General features: G+C 48.5%; 1 protein-coding gene across 2 annotated transcripts; it reads right to left on the reverse strand.

Annotated features, from left to right (window-relative positions):
• Positions 1-1,712: 1,712 nt before the first annotated feature.
• On the reverse strand, positions 1,713-10,273 carry g3bp1 (GTPase activating protein (SH3 domain) binding protein 1). Of its 2 annotated transcripts, XM_085286780.1 has the most exons (13): positions 10,117-10,273; positions 8,768-8,925; positions 5,764-5,880; positions 5,479-5,560; positions 5,031-5,204; positions 4,843-4,933; positions 4,526-4,619; positions 4,079-4,328; positions 3,894-3,998; positions 3,403-3,520; positions 3,091-3,216; positions 2,901-3,010; positions 1,713-2,805 (listed from the first exon to the last, which is right to left on the reverse strand). In XM_085286780.1, exons 3-13 carry the CDS (start codon positions 5,856-5,858, stop codon positions 2,557-2,559), a joined length of 1,494 nt encoding a protein of 497 aa, XP_085142906.1. In that variant the 5' UTR covers positions 5,859-5,880; positions 8,768-8,925; positions 10,117-10,273; the 3' UTR covers positions 1,713-2,556. The 2 variants fall into 2 exon arrangements, with proteins under 2 accessions (XP_085142906.1, XP_085142897.1); XM_085286771.1 differs by lacking the exon at positions 8,768-8,925.
• Between the last annotated feature and the right edge of the window lie 13,056 nt (positions 10,274-23,329).

Here is a 23,329-nt window from a genome sequence, read left to right on the forward strand (position 1 = left end):
ATTAACAGACCTCTCTGCATTGAATCATATCTGTTATTAACCTCTGTCTCTCTTCCACAGCATGTCTTTATTCTGTCTTCCTTCTCTCACCCCAACCGGTCGCAGCAGATGGCCGCCCCTCCCTGAGCCTGGTTCTGCCGGAGGTTTCTTCCTGTTAAAAGGGAGTTTTTCCTTCCCACTGTCGCCAAAGTGCTTGCTCATAGGGGGTCATATGATTGTTGGGGTTTTCTCTGTATCTATGAAGCGCCTTGAGGCGATTTTTGTTGTGATTTGGCGCTATATAAATAAAATTGAATTGAATTCTAAGGTCACCCTGCAGACCAGCACAGCCCCAACACCGCTTATTTATTCGAAACATTGATTGATTATACTTCATTGATCCCGAAAGAAATTGGGTAGGTTAAGGCTGCTAGCTTCAGCCAGTGCCAACATGAGCTTCCCCTTCTGACCATATATAGATTACACAAACATCACATTGGGAAGAGGTCAGAGGTATGAAAATCAGTGAAATCCACAATACATACAAGAAAGAGGAGAAAAAAAGAACTCCTCCCAGACTGAGCTCCTAAGGGAGAGCAGTTTGAGAATAGAAAAAAAAAAAAACATTTCTTACGTCTGTTATTCACATCTTTATTACAAACAAGTTGGACGATGACGTCGTGTTGTTCAGAGGTGGTGTGAGGAGAGCGGACTCGTTAAAGCAGCCCAGGTCAAACCGGTCAGTACAGAAATGGATACTGCTGTTCACACTGCCACTGTGACTTCCTGTCGTTGTGATGGCGACCATCACCTGATCACCTGTGAGGGACTTGTGATGAAATGTATGGAGAAGTTTTACCTGTCGATGACCACGGCCTTTCACAGTGAACTGCATGTATTGCTGTTACCGCCATGACTGATGAAACCTTGCTTTCATAAACCAGCGTTAACCTGCTCTTCTCCTTCTTTTGTCCCTAGCTGGCAGTCGGTAGGGGAGGTCATCCACGAAGCCAATATGTCTCTGTGGGTGTCGTAGGGTTTCCATCTTGGTCAACAATGCACTTCCAGACCTTGACCTTTGCTTGCTTTAAGGGTTAGATGTTGTCGTTTAAGATAGTCTTCAATTTGCTCGATCCAAGTCTTCTTGGGGGCGATGATTGCTCATGCAGCAGACGCGGCCAAACCAAAAAAGCTCTTCTATCGAGGGCTGCTGGTGACATTGACTATGTATCGCGCTGTTGCTGCGCCGGTCACAGAGGGATGCTCGGAGAATCTGACGCAAACGGCACATTTGGAAGAACTCGAGCTTGTTGAGTTCGGGCTTGAGGATGACCCAGATCTCTGATCCATAGAGAAGAATTACAAGTGTGTGGTACAGGCGGATTTTGGTAATCAGGGTGAAGTTCGTCTTCCTCCAGACGCACCATTGGAGGGAGCCGAATGTCGCTGCTGCTGTGTTAACCAGCTGGTCAAATGAACATTGTCACACATGTCCATAGACCTTGGCCTTGTTATGGTTTAAATGAATAATTTATAGTTTCTGGATTAAGTGAAGATAAAACTCACTTTTTTTTTTAAAATCAATTAAAGGCATAAAAAGAAAAAGATCAGTATTAAAGCGTCGCCTGCTTAAAGCGTCCATGTTCCTGGACACGGACACGTGCTGCCTTCCTCAAACACATTTAACTCCCCGTGCATCCGTCCACAGACTGAAAACAAGCTCTGAAACAACGTTCAAAACAGTAATTCACTTTAATTTAGTTCTCTCGTTGGCCGGTGAGCTCGCTTTAAACATGACAAATGAAGTGCATCGGTAGAAGCCTAACAACGGGTTTGGAAACATGCTCCATTCAGACACGTCTGTCAATCCACATATTACAAGCCAACATTATTATTACTCAAATAAAACCACTATAGTTCAGCTCTTGACCTGATAGAAAAAAAATAAGACAGATCCATCGCTAGATACAATGGTGGCAGCAATACACAGGATTGCCCAAGCAGTAAAGTACACGTTCCTTTAAGAAACAGGGAGAGAACGCGAAAAACAACACCTAACCTCTGGGTTCATTATCCCCAATTCAAGTAGTATTTACCCTTTTTTATGTGTTTGCATGTTTTGATTTGTTTAATAAATTCAAGTTCAGCATGAAAAACAACAAGAGTCCAAATAATACGTGTTGGTGGAGTTCAAAGAAGAAGAGGAGGAGGAGACGATGGGAGAAATGAGTGCGACGTCCTCAAATCAGGAGGTGAGGGGGAGGAGGAGGCTGGAGTGGAGGGCATCCGGGGAGGAGGAAGAGGCAGCCATCTTCAGGAGAGACACATGCTGCTGAAATCAGCAGGAAGGAGCGGGCAGAGCTCTCGACTAAACCTGCGTTGATTACTGAAACCTGTTTTGACGCTCATGCACCAGGAGGGAAATGACGAGGAACCACGACCGCACAGAGTTCCTCGCTTTTCCTTCCCAGGAGCGGAGCAGAGAATTTGGCCGTGTCCAATCAGCTCCTGCTGCGGCAGGCACACACCTGCTCAGGTAAATGACAGTAATGAACTCAGGTTCAGAGGCCGGGAGCCTCACTGGCGGGGGGCAGGGTAGCGTCCCTCGCTGGGTCCGGCGCCCCGTCCGGAGCCAAAGCTGGGTTTCTGTGACGTGCCTCCGCGGGCAGAGGGGCCCCGGGGTCCCCCGCTGCCCCCAACCCGCTCTCTGGGCCCGCCGGGGCCACCGGGGCCCCGAGGCCTGGCGTCCCGCCTGTCGCCCTCTCTGGCTGACCGGGTTTTCTTCTCCTCCACGTTCAGGCGTACGTCGCCTCGGAACTTGATGGGCTGAAGGAGAAAAGAGGCATTAAGGCGGTTGTCACGGGCCAAGACACAAACAGCTGAGCGTGAAGCTCCTCGGCTGAAAGCATCAAAAAGCTCACCCTGTTACTGAGAATCTTCTGGACGGGCTCAGAGTCGTCAAACACCACAAAGCCAAAGTTTGGAAGCTTCCCTCCGCTGTTGATCCTGAGCTCCAGGACCGTCCCGTACTCTGAAAGACGCGGTAAAAACAGTCAGATTTTACACCTACAAACAAAAGAAAAAACAAAAGTTTCACACAACCCAACTCACGCTCAAAGAACTCCTTCAGTTCGTTCTTGTCCACGTCGTGAGGCACATTCCCCACAAAGAGTTGGTGTGCGTCGGGATACCGGACCACCCGGCGCCCCTCCGACTCACCCTGCTCTCCTTCTCGAGCTGAGACAAACAAGAAGAGTCCTTTTCAGATACAGCTTCTCTGTGTTCAGCAAAAATAACAAATCCAAACACATCGAGGAGACCCCGCTGTCACAAATCAGCCAGGGACATCTTTGCAGCCGAGGTGCTTCGTGATGTTACCTCCGGTTTACAATAAAGGCCTGCTGCTGACGGGACTATGCGTACCTGGTCTGGGGCCTCTGTGAGTAGGCGGAGGACCTCCCGGCCTCTGTTCCCTTGACCTCTGGTCTCTCTGTGGTCTCTGTGCTGGTGTCTGGGACTCTGACTTCACTTCAGCTCTGGGCTATAAGAGTCGAAACGCATTTTAAAACAAAAAGTTTGTTTTCTGGACTCGAGGCTCTGATTATCATCACAAACGTGCTGCTGGCAGAAGCTAGCTCTCAGAGCTCTGCCATCATCTTCTCAGTGTTACCCAAGAGAAGCGATTGCATCATAAACTGAGATTAAATCTGCTTTTAAAATAGTGACACCTGCTGCCAAAGAGTAAAAGGACAGCCATTTCCAGAAAAATGTTGAGAAATCAAAGTCTTTGTGTGAGACTTTATCATATTTGCTAATATTTGACATGAATGTTCATTCAGAGCATCACGGCACTTCTGAACCCACACCTGCGACATAAAGCCTGAGCAGGGTTCTGAGGGAGAACAGGGACTCACCGGTGCTGTGGGGGTGACTTTGACGACATGGGGAGGGATTCCTGAGACAGGGACAGCCCCGCTGGGAGGGAGGTTCTTACTGGTGACCAACGCCCAGGAGAACGGCTGCAAGACAAAGGAAAGAAATCAGATCCTCGTGTTTGCCACTTAACCCAATTCATAAACGCCGCCACACAACCACCTACCCTGTTTTCCTCCGGGGCGGCAGGGGCGGGCTCGGCAGGTGCAGCGACAGCTTCTGTAGCGGATGGTGTGGCGGTGGCAGGGCTTTTCTCTGTCTGCTCGTCACCTGTGTGCACGTCTGTCTGCGTGTCCGGCTTCGTCTCGGGCTTCAGCTCCACCGCCACTGCCTCGGCCTCCTTCTCTGCTTCCTGCTCTGGCTCTGGGCTTGCCGCCACCGCTTCCTCCTCGTCACCAGGAACGGCTGGCTCTGAACTGGAAGCAAAGAAGAGAGAAGTTCACTTCACTGAAAACGCTACTTGTGGCAGTTTGCTTTAGAACTCCAGTAAATAAAACTGTGACATCATCTTCCTCTTCCACAACCCGGGTGCAGCTGTGTTCTGTGCGTTTAAATATTCAAGTTTAAACCTCGACAAGAACGCGAGACTCTTCAGCGCGCTTCGATCACATACCAAGCTGCTGGGTCGTAGAAAGGAGCCGACTCCTCGGGAGCCACGTCAGGGGAGGGAACCCTCTCCTCCAGCTCCTCCACCTCGTCCTCGGACTCTGAAAACCAAAACACGTACGTAACATTAAATATCTGCGCGAGACTGCGGCTGTACTAACAGCAGCAACGCTAAACTTCCTCCACCTCTGCTCTGAAAACACTCGACTCACTACCCGAATATTTTCATCCCCATTTAACCGATCAGACATGTTCAGGATTTCTTAATCTGATCTCTGAAAGAGTCATGAATCACAACAAAAACAGAACTAGATGTGTTCTCACCCTCAGGCGGCTCAGAGTCGGAGTCGCCGAACACTTCGTCCTGGTAACGGAACACGTCGTTGTGGACGTAGAATTTGTTTGCAACGGTTCCCTGAAGGAAAGGAAAACCCATCAATCAACACTTTCTACTGCGGGTTCATGTCACAGATCACATGATAACAGGCTGAAGGCCCGATGGAAGAACTGACCTCGGGCGCCAGCACGAAGGTCTGCATGAATTTCCTCATGGGCTGCATGTTGTTGGACAGCTCGCCCATCACCTGCACCACCACGCCCTCATTCAGGGTGGCATGAGCGTCCACGTGTCTGATCTTGGTGTGACAATCTCGGAAGCTCAGAGCCATCACCCTCTTATGGATCTCCTGGAAAAGAGAACAGACAGGCTGAGTCAGACTTCCCGCGCCCAAACCTAAAAGCTATGAACTCAAACCAACTTCACGCTTGTGGTCAGACGTCAATCAGAGGACGCCACCTCGTTCAGCTTATCATTCAGGATGGGCCAGCCTCGTCTGAAATTAGCCTGCGTGTGTGTGTTTTAATGTAAGCTGTAACTATAACATATTACTTTGTAGTACAGTTACATCCTTCTAGCTCTTTGGAATTGACCTTAAAGCTACAGCCTGCCACTTTACTTACAGATTGTCCGTAAACGGCCTCCGCCGGTTTGCCGTTGCTGTCCAGGCCACCGTGCACGTAGGATGAGTTCTTTCCATAAAACCTGAGTGCAAACAGCAGAGACGGATTTAGTGTGTGCAGGAAGACATTTACAAAGACAGCGGGCGAGCGCGTGACGCTTCAGTCACTCCCTCGTATGCTGACAAGAATTTCACTCGCATGTACTGTACCAGTGTACCTGCACATGTGATGTGACAATAAAAGTGATTTGATTTGATTTGACAGACAAACAGCTGCCGGCTGTACCTGTGCAGGTAGTCGGGGGCCTGGTTCAGGAGTGTGTAATACTGTCGGACAAACTCTCGCCCGACCAGCTGGGCACTTGGCTTCTCCATCACCATTTCTTTGGTCAACTTGAAATCTCTGCAGAGAGAAAGAGCAGGCTGAGATCAGCAACAGGCCAAATGATATCACTACAAACAAAGAAAGCTCCGCTCATCCCGACAGCTGTGAACAAATTCATCATGGACGTTTTAGTGCCACAAACATGGAGACATGAGGACTGCACAGACTGAGAAATCTGCTCAATGAAGTCATTCTGAGCTCAGTAGTCTCTTAAACATTGATCATTCAGAGCAGCAGACCCCGTGGGGTAGAGGAACTTTGTTTCAGGTGCTGATGAGCTGCTCATGCAGACCGACTCATCGCGTTTCAGCCTCGGCCTCTACGTGTTTGTGACGCCTGTATTCAGCAGAGCTGACCCATTCTGCCTCGTCTGTGTGCACCGATGTGAAAACGGCCCTGGAGACGATTTTCACAGGGCGTGGACACTAACCCACAGAATTAGCAGAAAATGTAAAAAGAAAAAAAAAAGAAAAAATTCGGGACGATAAGTGTCTTACATTGGGATATGAGATTTTGGTCATATCGCACAGCCCTACTTTCTGACACACCTGAATTTATGCTGAAAGTCTTATTAAAAAACTGTTTCTTCTGTGGCAGATAGCACATCGTCCACGGGAAACTGCACAAACGTTGACTATGTTTTGGAATGGTTGCAGACTATGGCTTGTTCAGATGTGTTCTACCTTTCCTGTACTATGACAACTATGATGCAAACAGGCGTCAGAAGCAGGAAGCTTGCTGCGCTCCACAGACACGCCTGGCATGCTCAGACAGACCTGCATACTTTCCCTGTTTCTTGAACATTTGCAGTTTTTAAAATGAGACCCGCTCAGGATTTTTCCACAGAAAGCTGCAGGGCTCGTCAGACTCGATGGATTGCCTGCTTCGTGCCTCTACTGGTAGATTTTCTCACTGTAGCAACATGAATGGAGTCTATAAGGAAGACTGGAAAAAGTCATTTCTGCTGTGAATTCCTCAACAATCAATCCCAAGGTCCTTCTTTCACGCTGAATGGAAATGAACCACAGGAAACAACCAGCTGGGCCACTTTACTGTGACAGAAAGAGCTGGTGGCTTTTATTTGAGAGTCTCTGCTAAAAACATTTCCAGGGTATCCACCTGTGAAGCCGGCAGCCTGCTTGGCCTCCTCGTCGGGATATTTTTAGACAGAAACCACGGCTGCTACATGAGCTACTCGCCGACTCTACCCGCTAACCTCTCTCAGTGTAAAACTCCAACAATAGGACAAAGAAAGCGCAACACGGACAATGTGTTAGCATCTAATGTTTATTTCAGTAACAGTTTTGGCTTTAATCCGTGTTCTGTTGTCCAATATCTATTTAATGTTTTTTTAGGTTTAATAAATCAACAAAGTCTGAGTAATGATATTAAATAAACCTGATTTCAACATCAACTGAAACAACGGTGATGAACATCTGTTATGATATCCTGTGTATCGAGCAGCTGCTGTTCTAAGCCCAGTTAGCCTTACCGAACCAAGAACTACAACCTGCAGTTCCTATAGCATCCAGCAGGGGCTCCAGCAGCAACTCAGTTAAAATGAACATGTTTACAGCCTGAAACAAACTAGTTTGTGGTCTCTATAGACGAGTTCTACCTTTATAAAAGCTGTTCCAACTGGACTAGGGTTTGCATTATTAGGGGCGTGGCCTCTGACAGGTGGTGGTGACACAGGTGGCCAGCACAAACATCCTAAATCACAATTCATGTTGATCTGAACTTTGTTGCTTTGAACTGTACACAGTGTGCAGACTGTCCAACTTGAGTAAAATCAAACAAAAATCAAAGTACTACAAGTATTACATTTGGAAGGTTGTGCAGATTACACCGGCCAACGAGTATTTTGCTGCTGGGCTTCGTTCAGCTGTGCTTTCATGAATTTTGATTCCAGATTTCAAATTTTAAAAAATGTTTTCTTCAAACAAGCCTAGTTTTTTTTTTAGCTGACTTAAACAAAAAAATAATAAATAAAAATAAAAAGACGGTAAGGTATTTCAGTGTTTAACAAGTTTGCTCTCCAGAAAAGTGAAGGCAGAATAAAAGGAGGTGTATTTGTTGCCCCTGAACTGAACTGATACTGAATCCGCAGCACACAAAACACTCGTGGACGCAGAGTGAAAGCAGAGAATCACAAATCGTGAGTGTGAAACAGCTCATCAGATGATTCAAGACTCATGTTTCTGTCAACAAGCACAGGGAAAGATTTCATCAAGACATAAATGTGACCGAAGACCGATATCAGGGAAAATGTAATCCAGGCATGACGGTGACTGCTGCTGGTCATCGCAGAGCGACAGATGTAATGAAGCGCTAGTGACTCATATACTTTTAATCTCTTTTATTTAAATAAATTGATAGAAATTTTCTTTAATGCATCTCTTGCTTGTTTCCCAAAACCAGTGAAGGCACAATGGTCTCCTACTCCCACACCCCAACATCTTTCTCCATCTCTATCCCAGCATCATCATCTGTTTCACTACACCAGTGGTAGGCAACTCCAGGCCTCAAGGGCCAGTGTCCTGCAGGTTTTAGATGTGTTGTTGATCCAACACAGCTGATTCAAATGGCTAAATGACCTCCTCAACAGTTCTCCAGAGGCCTGGTAATGAACTAATCATTTGATTCAGGTGTGTTGACCCAGGGTGAGATCTAAAACCTGCAGGACACTGGCCCTTGAGGCCTGGAGTTGCCTACCCATGCATTACAACTAGGAACCTCCTCTGAGATTTTCCTCTTGTCCTCCCACCTAGCAGCTCCATCTTCATCCTTTGCCCAGTGTATCCACTCTCCCTCGATTTTGAGCCATCCCTCTGATTGACTCATTTCTAATCCTATAAAACTTGATGCTTAAGATTAAACCTATCTTAGGTGAGCTTAACCATACCTTGGATATCCTGCTCGAGCATGCTTCCTGGTCTTTATACAATACCGTCTGCAGGCATCCCTGGATGTTTCATGTCTGCTGTTACTGGAAATGTGAAACCTGAAGTGCTCTTTACCTGGGTCTTCATTGGCCTACAACAGGAATCTGAGGCCTGCAAGCTGATGTAGGTATAGCTGATTCACATACAGTTAAGGTAAAGAGTCAAATGTATGTAACACAAGTCTGTTCTCTGCCCATTTTCATGTCTTTGGACATTTGATAAACTTTAAATCCATTTTGGGTTAATTAATTAACCCCTGCACTCCTACAGTTTGTCTTCCTTCTCCTTACCCCCTGGGCTAGCCAAGGAAGATGGCCGCCTTCCCTCAGCCTGCTGTTGAAGGTGTCTTCTTGTTAGAGAGAATTTAGCCCTCTGCTAACACCGGGAGTACACGGGATCACTGGCCTTCACGCTACCTTCCACCGAAAAGTGCTGTGCAGATAAATGTGCACACCTGTACACACAGCACGAGCCATCTGTTGCTGTGACACACCGCCCAGCCCTCCCTGGTCCACCAGGCTTTAAGGTGGACTAGCCCAGCTAGCCTAAAAACGTGCCCCAATGCTTCCAGCTGGCTCTAGCTTATCGATCCGGGCTCCGCGTGAAGGACCGCGCTTGCACGCACACAAAGGCCGCGGCGTGCCCGCTGCTTGGAGCCGCTCACCGGCTTACACGCGACCCTCAGTGGACTGCCCCATCGATAACCGGGTTCACATGGCACGCTAGACGGCCCTCTCCGGAGCCAAGCTGTGGAAACTGAGCGAACACACGGCTCCCAAAGCGAGGCAGGGCGAGCGGCGGCCGCAGCACGTGTCCCGGCCGGCCACCCCTCCGCTGCTGCCGGAGAGAGCCCTGCTAGCAGCTCCGAACCGGGACCGAAGGGTGAACCAAACACGAAATTGATCTTTAAACTTATTTAAATTAACATGTAGGGATTAAACGACAAAACGGAGCGGTAAAAGAGGCAGTAACGACCAAGCCACGGCTAAAAGAGAGCTACATGTGGGGGATGGCTATATCCTGGAGACCAAACAATCAAGCCGGTAGCTGCATTTCGACTTTTTCACGCAATAACAGTTATTACACCATCCGATGGCATTTCAAAATACTCAAATATTGTAATGTATAGGTAATACACGATTATATAATTATACTCTAGTTACAATGTCATTAGGGTTGCTAACAGCAACTCCCCTTCTACACCAGGCTGTAGACGCGGCCTGGAAGAGCGATCCAGTTAATAAAAAAACACAAGTATAAACTAATCACACACTAATGTTGGATTAGATTACAGAGAAGAGTAACTTACCGCCTGGTGAATTATTTTGGGCAAAACTGCGCTTTACAAACAGGAAGTGTCTAAGAGTCACAGCAGCGGCTGCCTGAACGCTAACGGCTTCACAACGTGCCGAAATGCTTAGTACCGGCCTCGGTTCCACAACCGAACGTGCTATTCTGCCCGCCTACGCGACGGCTACTCAATCATATTCACGCTCCGCGACTCATTCACCAATAGTTGAACGTGACTGCAACGGCCCCTTACGTACAGCCAATCCGGAAGCGTCTCCTCGCTGCCTGGGTTCACGGAGCGTGCCAATAACGTCACAGTGTCAGTTGACGGTACGATGGTTTCGTGAACAGCCGACTGCCGTTTTTGTTGTTAGCTCGCAGTGTACCGTTGCTTACCCCCGCCTGGGGGCGACAAAGGCTTTTGTTGTCCAACCTGGGAGCGAATGAGTCATCCAATCATGCGGATTTTAATTCATTTTAAGCGGCTTAATGTGATAAAAGGAGGCCGTGGGACCGAGATGTGGGCTTCACTCCTTTCAGATCAGAAGAAGCTGGATGCAGCCTGCTTTAGGACTGTTAAACAAACTAATCCAAACTCAAGATCCAGTGAGGGGCTTTTTCTGCAGCCATAAACCTCATCTCACCGATACAAGTGCAGAGTTTCTTTATTTATCATTTTCTGTTCTGTGTCGGTTATAATTTTAATAAACATGAGCAAAAGAGAGAGGAAGACACCATAAAATGAGCTGACAGCTGGACATCGACTTGTTTTTTTTTGTTTTTTGTTTTTGTTTTTTTTATTCCTGCATTTCCAGTTCTTGCCATTCGTATTGTGTCCCTTTGTATTTCCCTCACGATTTCCCATCATCACCCCCTCCTCTCCACTGCACCACTTCAGTGTTCTGTTTTTTGTGCTACCTCAATATTTTTAGTGCCCATCCATCCCCCCCCCCCATGATGCGCAAGTGTAGAGAAGGTCAGAAGGAGCTTCACTGTGTCTTTGTTGGGCTATAGAAAGCAGATGATGGGTCGTAACAGAGGAAGTGTGGCGTTGTGTGAGAGTGGTGCAAGGACACCTGTGAGTACAGACAGAGTGATCAGATGTGCATGCAGGTGGAAAGGTGAACATGAAAGGAGCAAAGGTGGATGAGCTTAAATACCTGCGGTCAACCATCTAAAGAGGTGAAGAATAGAGTGCAAGCAGGGTGGAGTGGGTGGAGGAGAATGTTAGGGGTGATTTGTGACAGAAGTAAACAGCAATAATGAAAGGGAACGTTTAAAGATTGAGGTGATGCTGTGATGGATGGTTTGGAGACTGTGGTACTGACACAAAGACAGCAAAACAGATGGTTTATCGATGTAATGAAGGAGGACATGCAGAAGGTTGGTGTGGTAGAGGAGGGTGTTGCTGCGTGGAGTCTCACTGTGGTTTACTGAGATGTCTCAGACGTTTGCAGGATCAGATTGCTGCCTCACGGTGTTTATCCGCCAGCTCAGAGCTTCGTTTGGATCTGGACGCTCGTTTGATGAGTCGTTCACCTGGAGCTTTATGTGCATAAAACTCTGATTATTTGATTGATTACTGTGGAGTGCGGCACATGTGAACATGTAGGGAGGGACAGGCTGTGTAGCTGCACACTCATTGGCTCATACAACTCATGGCATAATATACCACAATAATCCTCAATATTTTATTGAGTATGACCCCAAATGAGTGGCCGTAAGACCATAAACCCAGCAGAGGTCAGAGTTGTTGTCCCGTACACTTCCATAGGACCAGAAGGCTTTTTGTGACCACAGCTGTCGTCGTCTGGTGGCCCAAACAATTCAAAAGCTTTTTGAAATGACACACCGCCCATCCAGGTTATCTGCGAGAACCGGACAATACTGTCATTGTTCGGTGCAAAGCACGCACTGACCAACTCGGTTTCCTCTGAAGCAGGGAAACGACCGAGTACAACATTTAACATCTCTGTTTAGATTTCACGATTCATTTAACTCATAGCTTTAAACTTTAATCTCAGGTGTGAGCACATATGTAGGATACATGCAAATATATACTGATTTGTTTTCATCATTAGAACATTTGGATATGTGCAAAATAATATCAATAACATATGATGCTCTGCCAATCTGTACCAAAACAGCCATCCAAAAAGCTTTTCCTTGGAGCAAGATTTCTTTTTCAAAGACTGTGTACAGTCGCAACATCATTATTTTTTACTGTGTTCATTTAACATATTTAAAAAAAAAAAAAAGGTTTTTATGGCTTTTTAATAAAAACAAATTTACCTTTAGCTGTAATTATATAACAAATTAAAAGGAACCAACAACAAAAAGCTAACAAGTGCTGTAGAATTCTTCTTATTCCAGCTTTTTACTTGCTGTTCTGCTTTCATTTAAAGAAGCCCAGGTTACACAGAAATTAGTCTTTACCACTAGATGGCAGCAGAGACTTTGAAAAATGGACTGGTTCCTTTTCTAAGACATGTCGTTCTACCCAGCAGGATGCCCTACAGAGCAACTTGGGTTAGTTTCCAGGGATATTTGCAGTGTTGGGAAGATTGCTTTTAAAATGTATTCCATTACAGAATACATGCCCCAAAATGTATTCTGTAACGTATTCCGTTACGTTACTCAATGACAGTAACGTATTCTGAATACTTTGGATTACTTAATATATTATGCTTTTTACAACTATGTGAATGTACTATTGCTGTGTGATTTATTACTATTACCGAGGGTCCGCGGCTCCGAACCTTAGTAAAGGGACCTAACTAATATGGCGGGGTCCATGTCCGCTCGTAGCCGAAAAATAGTTTACTTTGTTGTGTGGGTCACCTTTTCTTGCAAGAGACAGAGAGGCGTTGAAAGGCTGCTCCAACGGAACTTATTGTTTTCGGAGGAAAACACTAACACAGTGTACAGTCTAGTCTTAATAGCTTACTTACAACTGGGCTCGTCAGGCTCTCTTCTTGGCTGCAGTGGTTACTATTATATTTACATGCTTCCAGCTCCCGTTTTTGCTGGATGACTGCTCATACTTTTCCACTCTCCTTTTTCTCCCTCCTCTTGCTCACAGACGCATAACGTGTATGGCGGTCCATTCTCCCTGCAACACGGACTACACTGCCCATGAGGCTACATTCTTTAGAGCTTGTAGCATTCTGCCTGTTAGCTTAGCACAACAACAAAAAGGCGCTCTCTCACCCAGGAAGCACACAGTCGCAGAGAGAGAGAGAGCGAGCGTCGCCCTGTAACCATGGCAACCGTAACGCTGCCGCCTGGAACAACAGAACGTAGCTGTCAAACAAAACCCAAACAGTCCTGACCCACCACAATATGAAACAGGAGAGTACCGCAGTGTAATCCATTTATTTCAACAAAGTAACTGTATTCTAAATACCACCTTTTTAAACGGTAACTGTAACGGAATACAGTTACTCATATTTTAACTCCAGGCCTCAAGGGCCAGTGTCCTGCAGGTTTTAGAGATCACCCTGGGTCAACACACCTGAATCAATGCTTAGTTCATTACCAGGCCTCTGGAGAACTTAAAGACATGTTGAGGAGGTCATTTAGCCAAACAAATTTAATATTTTACCTCATGCTAAGTTTACCACCAGAATCAGACTCTCATATCAGGTGTACAACTTCTACATTTGTTTGCAGTGTTGGTGTGTTGGGCTGAAGCAGGGTCAAGTGATAACAGTAAGGCTTTAGTGACTGGCTCATTGTGACAGCAGAAGCTTCACTTTAGGAGAAACATAAAGTAGATTTCTTTTATAGAGGCAGACGGTGGTTATTAACAAAGAATGCTTGCATTTTAGACACTGCATTAGAGGCATTTATTAGGAAGATGAGAAGTTTTTGGCACCTGACAGCTGTTAACAGAAAATCTGTGAACCCAGCCTGTATCTTTATACTTATTTAAATACTCACGAGTATTTTTACTTTAATTACTTCACTTAACTGCTTTTTTACTAATGTTATATTTCAATTAAAATGTAATTTTCACACATAGCTGCAATAAATGCTCATAATCATAATCTTTGTATGTGTCCCTCCAACAGACGGCAGCAGTGATGGTTTTAGTTTGAAAAGCTGCTTCTGTCCTGTCAGCTCAAGATGTTATGACATCATCATTTACAATGCTACAGTAAAAATAAAGAGGGACTATCGTAGTGTTATCTTCAAAAATCTTCGCTGCCATGAAAAGGGAAGTGTAAAATCTGTATTTCCAGTTTGGATAGCAGTGCGCTGTGATTTGATTGTGCTATGTGACACGATTGATCTTGCACGTAAAAGTAGCTCACTGTAACTTCAGAAGCAGCTCAAAGCATGAAGAGAATATATTTTAACTGAGAAAAGGATTTAAAGCACAAACAGTTTTCTTCAGAAAGAATAAATGATTCCAGTTTGGACACAATAACAGAGAGAATGCGCAGGGTGAATATTATTAATACTCTACATTATTATATTACTCTATTGAGTCACAGCACAAAGTACTGCTGTGCAATGATGTGCTTTAACTCTGTAACACTCAAAGCTGTCCAGTTCAAACTGACTGTTATCTTCCAGTTTGCACTCAGTATAAAAACTTGAGCAGGGTTCAAGTCGTCAATGAGTATCATCAGGTCAGACCTGAGAAACAGAATCACTGATGCTCACAGAGCAGGAGTGAATATACAAAGTCATCACAGCAGCTCCAAGTGTGAAGAACTGGAGTGAGAAGCATTGTCGAGAAATTCAAAGAGAGCCGCACAGCACAGAAGAAGCCTGGCAGAAGAATTAAAGACTCTGAAAGAAAACTAGTGAGGGTCTAAAACACCCAGAACAACTGCAGAGACACGCGTGGATGACTCAGCCGAGTTATCATGCAAAAAGGCCTCACCACTGACTGTTAGCGTCGGGAGCATATTAAAAAATGAAAGGGGGGTAATAAATCTGTTATCATCTGTATGTGTTCAGGTAGTTTCTACCTTTTTAACCACAAGATGGCGCTACAGTGTTAATGTTTGTCTTGGAGAGCCTCTCATGTCTGATATAAAGAGGTCACAATATAAACAACAGCCAGTTAATCCACAAATCAGGATTGATTATTTAAATCATTTTAGTTCATGTACATGACGTCCAGTCTGACCAATGAAGCCACTGATAATGAGCAGCCTGAGGGGAAAATGGGTTCCTGTGTTGCTTTGGCTGCTTTGGACTGACAGAGGAAAGTCCAAAAACACGTCTTCCTTTTCTGTAACTCTACGCTTGGTGGCCAGAGTGTGGCCTGGTTTTTTGCCCCGGATTTATTTGAATTTTTCTATAATCCTGCTCACACCTGTCAGGTTTCTGCTCTCTCTCTCTGTTTGTGTGTGTGTGTGTGTGTGTGTGTGTGTGTGTGTGTGTGTGTGTGTGTGTGTGTGTGTGTGAGTGAGATGAAGCTGTGATTTCCACCTGAGTGACAGAGCAAGCTAGAGCCTCGGGGATGATGCTTTCCCACCTCTGGCGCTGCTTTCAGAACAGAAGGGTGCGCGTTAGAGTGCAGGATCAGCTCTCTTTGTTAACAAAGGAAAATCCTCAAATTAGGCCTTCAGGTCCTGCACACTAAGCTAAGGTTCCTCTGCCTGCCTGGCATATTTTAATCCCAAAGCCTTTTGTTAATCTGAATAAATACATATATTATTTGACAAATGAGAGCAGTACAGCCACGGAGGAGGCGGTTAGACTGCTTTCTGCTCTGGAACAAAACCATTCACGATTTTTGTCCTTGAAGAGAGGAGAAGAGCTCCTTCTTCCCCTCTCTGACAGTTTTTATGGGTTTGGTGAGCATCGCTGTCTCTGTGAAACTGAGCAGCATAAAAACATCTCTCACAGCACGTTTCAGACGATCTTCAGTTGAAGGACTTTGTGTTCCTCACCGCCTCCTGCCCACTCCGCTCAGTTTACCTCTTTTCAGAACTCAGACAGAGTACGCAGGATTCAGAAAGATGAAGGTCAAACAACAGCAAGGCTGTTTTTTTTTTTTTTGGTTTTTTTGTTCCTACATACTAACAGCTTTCAGCTGTCACATGTTCGCTCAGGTTCAGAGTGAAAACTCCCAAAAAGTGCCAGAATATGCCCAGAACCTATCGATCACGATATATAAACCGCGTACAGCCACATAAGTCTTACAGTGTTACATTGACTGAGTTTTACTACAGCAGATGTTTGCATCTATTTGATTTGAATTTATTTATACAGGTAGTCCTGTTAAGACTCAATGTCTTATTTACAACAGAGACTTGTTTCACACAATCAGACTAAGATTACAGTTAATAGGTAAAGACCCTCCAACACTGGAGAGAAGACTTCAACAATGTGACAGTCAATCAATCAGCCAAGTCAGCCAATCAATGTGAGCAGGATTGGCTATAGTGAGGAGGAAGAACTCCATTTTTAAAAATGTATATGTTTAACTGTGTTTTTCACAAATAGAACAGTTTGCAGGAATGGGAATAGTTGCTCATGTACTCAGAGAATCAACATGGATAAAAACAACATAGGAAACCAACCGAAGCGTCTTGGATGTTACTCACTATGATAACTGTGTCATTCCAGGTCACCTTTCAATCCTTTACGAGTGTAAAAGATCAGCTGTGTGGAGCACAGAATGCGGAACCAAATGAGTTCTGGAAAACAGAACTTCAAAAAAACTTCACAAAAGGAAAAAATCCAAAACTACAGAAGGCCAGGAGCAAGAAATGCAAATACTATCTTCAGGGAAACATAGAACAAACGAACACATAACAACATATCCAACATACACTCACAGGACCTATTCAATTCAGATTGATTTATACAGCGCCAAATTACAACAACAGTCGCCTCAAGGTGCTACAGTATATATTGTAAGTTAGACCCTACAATAATACATACAGACAAAAACCCAACAATCATATGACCCCCTATGAGCAATCACTTTGGCGACAGCGGGAAGGAAAAACTCCCTTTTAACAGAAACCTTGGGCAGAACCAGGCTCAGGGAGGGGCGGCCATCTGCAGCAGCAGTGAGCTGAAGGCGAGTCAGACCTCCATGAATACGCCTTCCCACCACCAAACCGGTCACGGCGAATGCTGTTACAGGCAGCATGATGTTCTCCATGGCTTCTCCACGCCCTGTATGGGAGTTTCTCATTGTGGCCCTCTCTGTGTTAATCCTGGCTCTGCATTGAGGGCTTTTTCATTTGCACCCAATAAAGATCCATCTGTTCTCTGATGGAAACCAGTCGTCTGCCCTGTCTTCACGGTGTTAAAGTTTCACATTATTATGATTCTTTCTAATGACACATGTCACGTCAGTGTCCCACACTGTAAAGGAAGAGTGTTTCCTGCTGAGTGTTGTAGGTATTTGCTTCCAGGTCTTGTCATTTACTGATAAATCCGTCACATTAACAACACCGCTGAAGGATGTCAAAGGAAATGGAGAACAAAACATAAACTTTAGATTTCTGAGCAGTAAATTTTTCCTCTGATAACTATCTGACACCCAGATATTGACTCCTGTGGTGAACCCAGAAACGTTTGACTTTATTGAAGGTTTTGGCTGGCTGTGTCAATGTAGGAGAGCGTCCCGCCCTGAGGGGAACACCTTCATAATCATAAAATCCTTTAAAAACAAAAGAAGTGATCAATTGAGACAAGACTGGTTTCGTCCTGATGGGAGGATGTTTTGTGTTTTGAGGAGCTGTGAGAAAATGTCCGTATTCTGAGGAGAAACCCATCACGATGGTGACAGCTGGAACATTTCTGTGTTTTTAACCTCCGAGTAGTCTCATATTTCTGTTTCAATTTCATTCTACAGCTTTCCATCAGAGTTGGCCCACTGGTGGGGCGAGAAGAGTGGAAGTATGTTTAACCAGAGTGTCCTGTGTCCCATGAGAGTGCTTTGGGAGGGTGGGTTAGTGGACATGTTGTTACTAGCTGTTCTGTTCACATTACAAATGATAAATCTGCCCGCTGTCAAAGAAAACTGCAGATTGCCTCAGTTCCATGAATGTGAAGCATTTACAGACTCGATGTGATTTACAGTTCAGGTCACAGTGCAGGTCTTTTACTTCTCACTCTCTTCTTCTGTGGTGCTCCTGATGTGTGTCTGGTGTTGCTATCTTTTAGTTTGTGTTTTATTTTGTCCTCCATCAGCACTCATGTTTGTGTGACAGCCGCTCTCCCGCTCACCTCATGCCAGTGGAGTGCTCTTATTCAGAGACAAAGGCCGCGCTGCGGGAGCAGACGGACCGGCAGACGCAAGTTCTGGAGCGGCTGGTCGGGGCCGCTGCCACGCCGAAGCCCTCGCCACTGTCGGTGGCGGTGCCCCGGATGGGGGACGGGGACGACCCACAGGTTTTTTTGGAGACCTTCCGTGCCACGGCGGAGGCTTGCCAATGGCCGCGGGAGGAGTGGGCTCCGCGGCTGCTCCCCCTGCTGTCCGGGGAGGCACAAACAGCGGCCCTGAGTCTGCCTCCGGCGTCGAGGAGCAGCTTCGCGGACGTGAGCCGGGCGGTGGTGGACAGGCTAGGGCTCACCGCCGAAGACCATCGCCGGCGGTTCCGGGCCTGTCGGCTGGCTACAACGGACCGACCATTCGCCTGGGCCCGGCAGCTGCGCGACGCGGCGGTACGCTGGCTGCAACCGGGAACATCGGAGGGGGAGACGAAGCTGGTGGACAAGGTGGTGCTGGAGCAGTTCACGGAGGGATTGCCAGCGGAGACGGCGAGATGGGTCCGGTGCCACCGGCCCGCAAGCTTGGAGGTAGCGGTGACGCTGGCGGAGGACCACCTTGCCGCTGGAGCAGGGGAACCCGGGGACGCCGGACGGAGGCCGAACAAACAGGCCCCGGTGCCGGCCCCGAGGCGCCGTGTGCCGGCACCAGGGCAGGCAGAGCGGCTGCCGGCGCTGAGCCCCACTAACCCTTTCGCGGCGTTGGTGCCGTCCAGGGCAGCCGAGCCAAGTGGAGCCGCCCCCGAGCCACGGAGAGCAGCACAGACGCCGGGGCCGGAGTGTTGGAAGTGCGGGCAGCCGGGGCACCTGAGGAGGGATTGTCCGCTTATGGAAGTGGGGCAGGTGTTTCGTGTTGCTGGCGCCCCAGCACCCTCCCCCGGTCCAGGAGGGACATACAGTATTCCGGTAAGGACTCGAGGGGGTATACGCCAGGCGTTGGTGGACACGGGCTGCACGCAGACCCTCGTACACCAAAGCTTGGTTCGCCCCGGGGCATTGCTGGAGGCAGAATGGGTGGAGGTGAGGTGTGTGCATGGTGACGTTCACAGGTATCCCATAGTGCCGCTGTTATTAAAGTATAAGGGCAAAACGCATAGAGTAACGGCGGCGGTTAGCCCGCGCCTGTCGCACCCCCTGATTCTGGGTACCAATTGGCCGGGGTTTCATCAGCTACTGGGACAGTACGCGGGGGTGCGATCACGACCGGAAGCGGGGTGTAGCGTGTGCGCGGCGTTCAGCGGTGACGCGGGGTCGTCCGACACTGACTCCGGGGGGGAGGAGCCGGCGGGTCCCTCACGGGACGTCCCGCCGGCCCCGGAAGTGTCCCCCATGGGTGATTTCCCACTGGAGCAGTCTCGTGACGGCACCCTACGCTCAGCCTTTGACCAAGTGATGGCTATTGATGGTCACGTGGTGCGCCCTGAGGCCGCGCAGACCTACCCGCGTTTCGTCTTATTAAACGACCGATTATATCGAGTGAGTCGTGACACTCAGACAGAGGAAACACACACCCAGTTGTTGGTGCCGCAGGGCCGCCGGGAAACGCTTTTCCAGGCGGCCCACTATAACCCCATGGCAGGGCATATGGGCTATGAGAAAACTCTGGAGCGAATAACGGCCCGATTTTATTGGCCGGGCATCCGAGCGGATGTGTGCCGCTGGTGCGCGTCCTGCCCGGACTGCCAACTTGTTAACCAGCCGGCCATACCGAAGGCGCCGCTGCGCCCTCTCCCCCTCATTGAGGTCCCGTTTGAGCGCATCGGCATGGACCTCATCGGGCCGTTTCACCGGAGTGCACGCGGCTACCGCTTTGTGTTAGTCTTGGTGGATTACGCAACGCGGTACCCGGAAGCAGTTCCGCTGCGCACCATCTCTGCAAAGAGTGTGGCGCAGGCACTGTTTCAGGTCATCTCCCGAGTCGGAATCCCGAAAGAGATACTGACTGACCAGGGCACGTCGTTTATGTCTCGTACACTGCGGGAACTGTACGAATTACTGGGCATTAAATCTATTCGGACCAGCGTCTACCACCCTCAGACTGACGGGCTGGTGGAGCGGCTGAATAAGACCTTAAAGTCCATGATTCGTAAGTTCATTAACGAGGATGAACGCAATTGGGATCACTGGCTAGACCCTCTGTTATTCGCAGTGCGGGAGGTGCCCCAGGCCTCCACGGGATTTTCTCCCTTTGAACTGCTGTTCGGCAGGAGGCCACGTGGGGTGCTCGACCTGATTAAAGAAAGCTGGGAGGACGGTCCGAGCCCCGCCAAAAATGAGATTCAGTACGTGTTGGACCTGAGAGCAAAACTCCACACTTTGGGGAGGTTGTCACGGGAGAATTTGCTCCAGGCTCAGCAGCGTCAGCAACGCCTGTATGACAGAGGGGCTAGGCTCAGGCAATTCTCACCGGGAGATAAAGTGCTTGTGTTACTCCCTACTTCCAGCTCGAAGTTGCTCGCCAAGTGGCAAGGACCCTTTGTGGTCACACGGCGAGTCGGGGACGTGGACTATGAGGTCGCTCGGTCGGACAGGGGAGGAGCCGCGCAGATTTATCACCTCAATCTCCTCAAACTGTGGCGAGAGGTTGAAACCGCTTCTCTGGTGAGCTTGGTGAAGGAGAGAGATGAGTTGGGGCCTGAGGTGCCAAATTCTATCATTCCCGCCTCCCTCCCTTGTGATGACCATCTCACACAGGCCCAGAGAGCGGACGTTGTCGCGTTGCAACAGCGCTTTGCGGACGTGTTCTCCCCCCTGCCCGGCCGGACGTCCCTCATCGAGCACCATTTCGTGACGCAGCCTGGCGTGACGGTGCGTTCACGGCCCTACAGGCTCCCGGAGCACAAGCGAAAAATCGTGCAGAGGGAATTGGCGGAAATGCTGAGGATGGGAGTAATAGAAGAGTCGCACAGCGCCTGGTGTAGCCCCATCGTTCTGGTGGCGAAGAAGGATGGGTCTATACGGTTCTGTGTCGACTATCGCAGGGTGAACGAAGTGTCACGCTTTGATGCCTACCCCATGCCTCGGGTCGACGAGCTCCTGGACCGGTTAGGCACGGCCCGCTTTTTCACGACACTGGACTTAACCAAGGGCTATTGGCAGATTCCCTTGTCTGCCGAGGCCAGGGAGAAAACGGCCTTCTCCACTCCGTACGGTTTGTACCAGTTCGTGACACTTCCGTTTGGCCTGTTCGGGGCCCCGGCCACTTTCCAGCGTCTCATGGACCGGGTACTGCGTCCGCACGCAGCGTATGCTGCCGCCTACCTGGATGACGTGATCATCCACAGCGACACCTGGGCGGAGCATGTGCTGCGGGTGGCCGCGGTCCTGGAGTCCCTGAGGGGGGCGGGGCTCACGGCCAATCCGAAGAAGTGCGCGGTTGGACGGAGGGAGGTGCAGTATCTGGGGTACCACCTGGGGGGCGGGCAGGTGCGTCCACAGGTGGAGAAGACGGCGGCTATCGCATCCTGCCCGCGCCCCAGGACGAAAAAGGAGGTGAGACGGTTCTTGGGGTTGGCGGGTTACTATCGTCGCTTTGTGCCGGGGTTTGCGCAGCTAACCAGCCCCCTGACCGATCTCACTCGAAAGGGTGCCCCGGATCTGGTCCAGTGGACGGGGCCGTGCCAGGCGGCGTTTGTGCAGGTGAAAAAGGCTCTCTGTGGGGAGCCGCTGCTTCACACTCCTAACTTTTCCCTCCCTTTTGTTCTGCAGACTGACGCCTCGGACAGAGGGCTGGGAGCCGTTTTGTCCCAGCAGGTAAGGGGGGCCGACCGCCCTGTCCTATACATCAGCCGGAAGCTAGCAGAGCGCGAGCGCCGGTACAGCACCGTGGAGAAGGAGTGCCTGGCCATCCGGTGGGCGGTCGGCTCCCTGCGCTATTACCTCCTGGGACGCTCATTCACCCTCTGTTCGGACCACGCCCCGCTGCAGTGGCTCCACCGCATGAAGGATGCCAACGCCCGGATCACCCGCTGGTATCTGGCGTTGCAGCCCTTTAAGTTCAAGGTGATCCATAGGCCGGGGGCGCAGATGGCAGTGGCCGATTTCCTCTCTCGCTCGCGGGGGGGGGAGTTGGCTCGGCCGGACGGCTCCCCGGCCTCGAACGGGCGGTGGGGGTGTGTGGCGGGGGCGTGGCCCCGGGCGCAGCTGCAGGGGAGGAGTGGAGCGGAAGGCTCATCAGGGCGGCGCTGCGAGGCCGGTAAGAACAGCTGATGTTGTTTATGGACTGATGATGGTTTCCCTCCCCTGTGTTATAGTGAGACGGAGAGGAGCGGGAGAGGAGAAAAAGAGACACACATCAGCTGGGATGGACAGCTGTCATTCTGTGCGATAGTATCAGTGTCTGAAAGTGTAAATAAATGTGGAACTTGGCGATAAAGACCTGTGTGTGCGTGTACCTGTGCCTAGTATATTCCACATCATCCTAATGTGTATTTTAATCAAGCCATGTAATAACAACATGTGCATAATAGTGCAAAAATAACATGATGAAACTCTGTTCAGACAGTGAATGGACTAATTCCTTTAATAGCGCTTTTCTACTCTCCCAGAGTGCTCAAAGTGCTCTATACAACATGCCACATTCACACACTTTCTCTAATCTGAGTGCTTCCTAACTACATTCACACACATTCACACTCTTGCAGACTGGAGGAGCCAGGGATCGAACCACTAACCTTCCAATCAGTAGGTGACCTGCTCTGCTGCCTGAGATACAGCCACCCACTGGCAAAGATGAGTAAACCGTCACTAGGTATTGTATAAAGTGTACACTCACAAACCTGTCAAACCTGCATTTGAAACGTTGGCTACCATAGCAGTATAGTATTGCAACATGGCATTTGGGTCTTCTAACTAAAATAGTTAAATAGGAGCATAAATAGTGCATCATTGCCAGACCTGGCCCACATCTGGTTGACAATACACTCTGCCATGACACCAGTCAGTCAGAAGTGCCAGCTTGATGCCAGATCCGGGTCAGACCT

Source organism: Mchenga conophoros, linkage group LG2 (assembly GCF_057382185.1).
Source record: "Mchenga conophoros isolate Kocher_MC1m ecotype Shallow Benthic linkage group LG2, M_conophoros_male_GT1.1, whole genome shotgun sequence".
NCBI lineage: Eukaryota > Metazoa > Chordata > Actinopteri > Cichliformes > Cichlidae > Mchenga > Mchenga conophoros.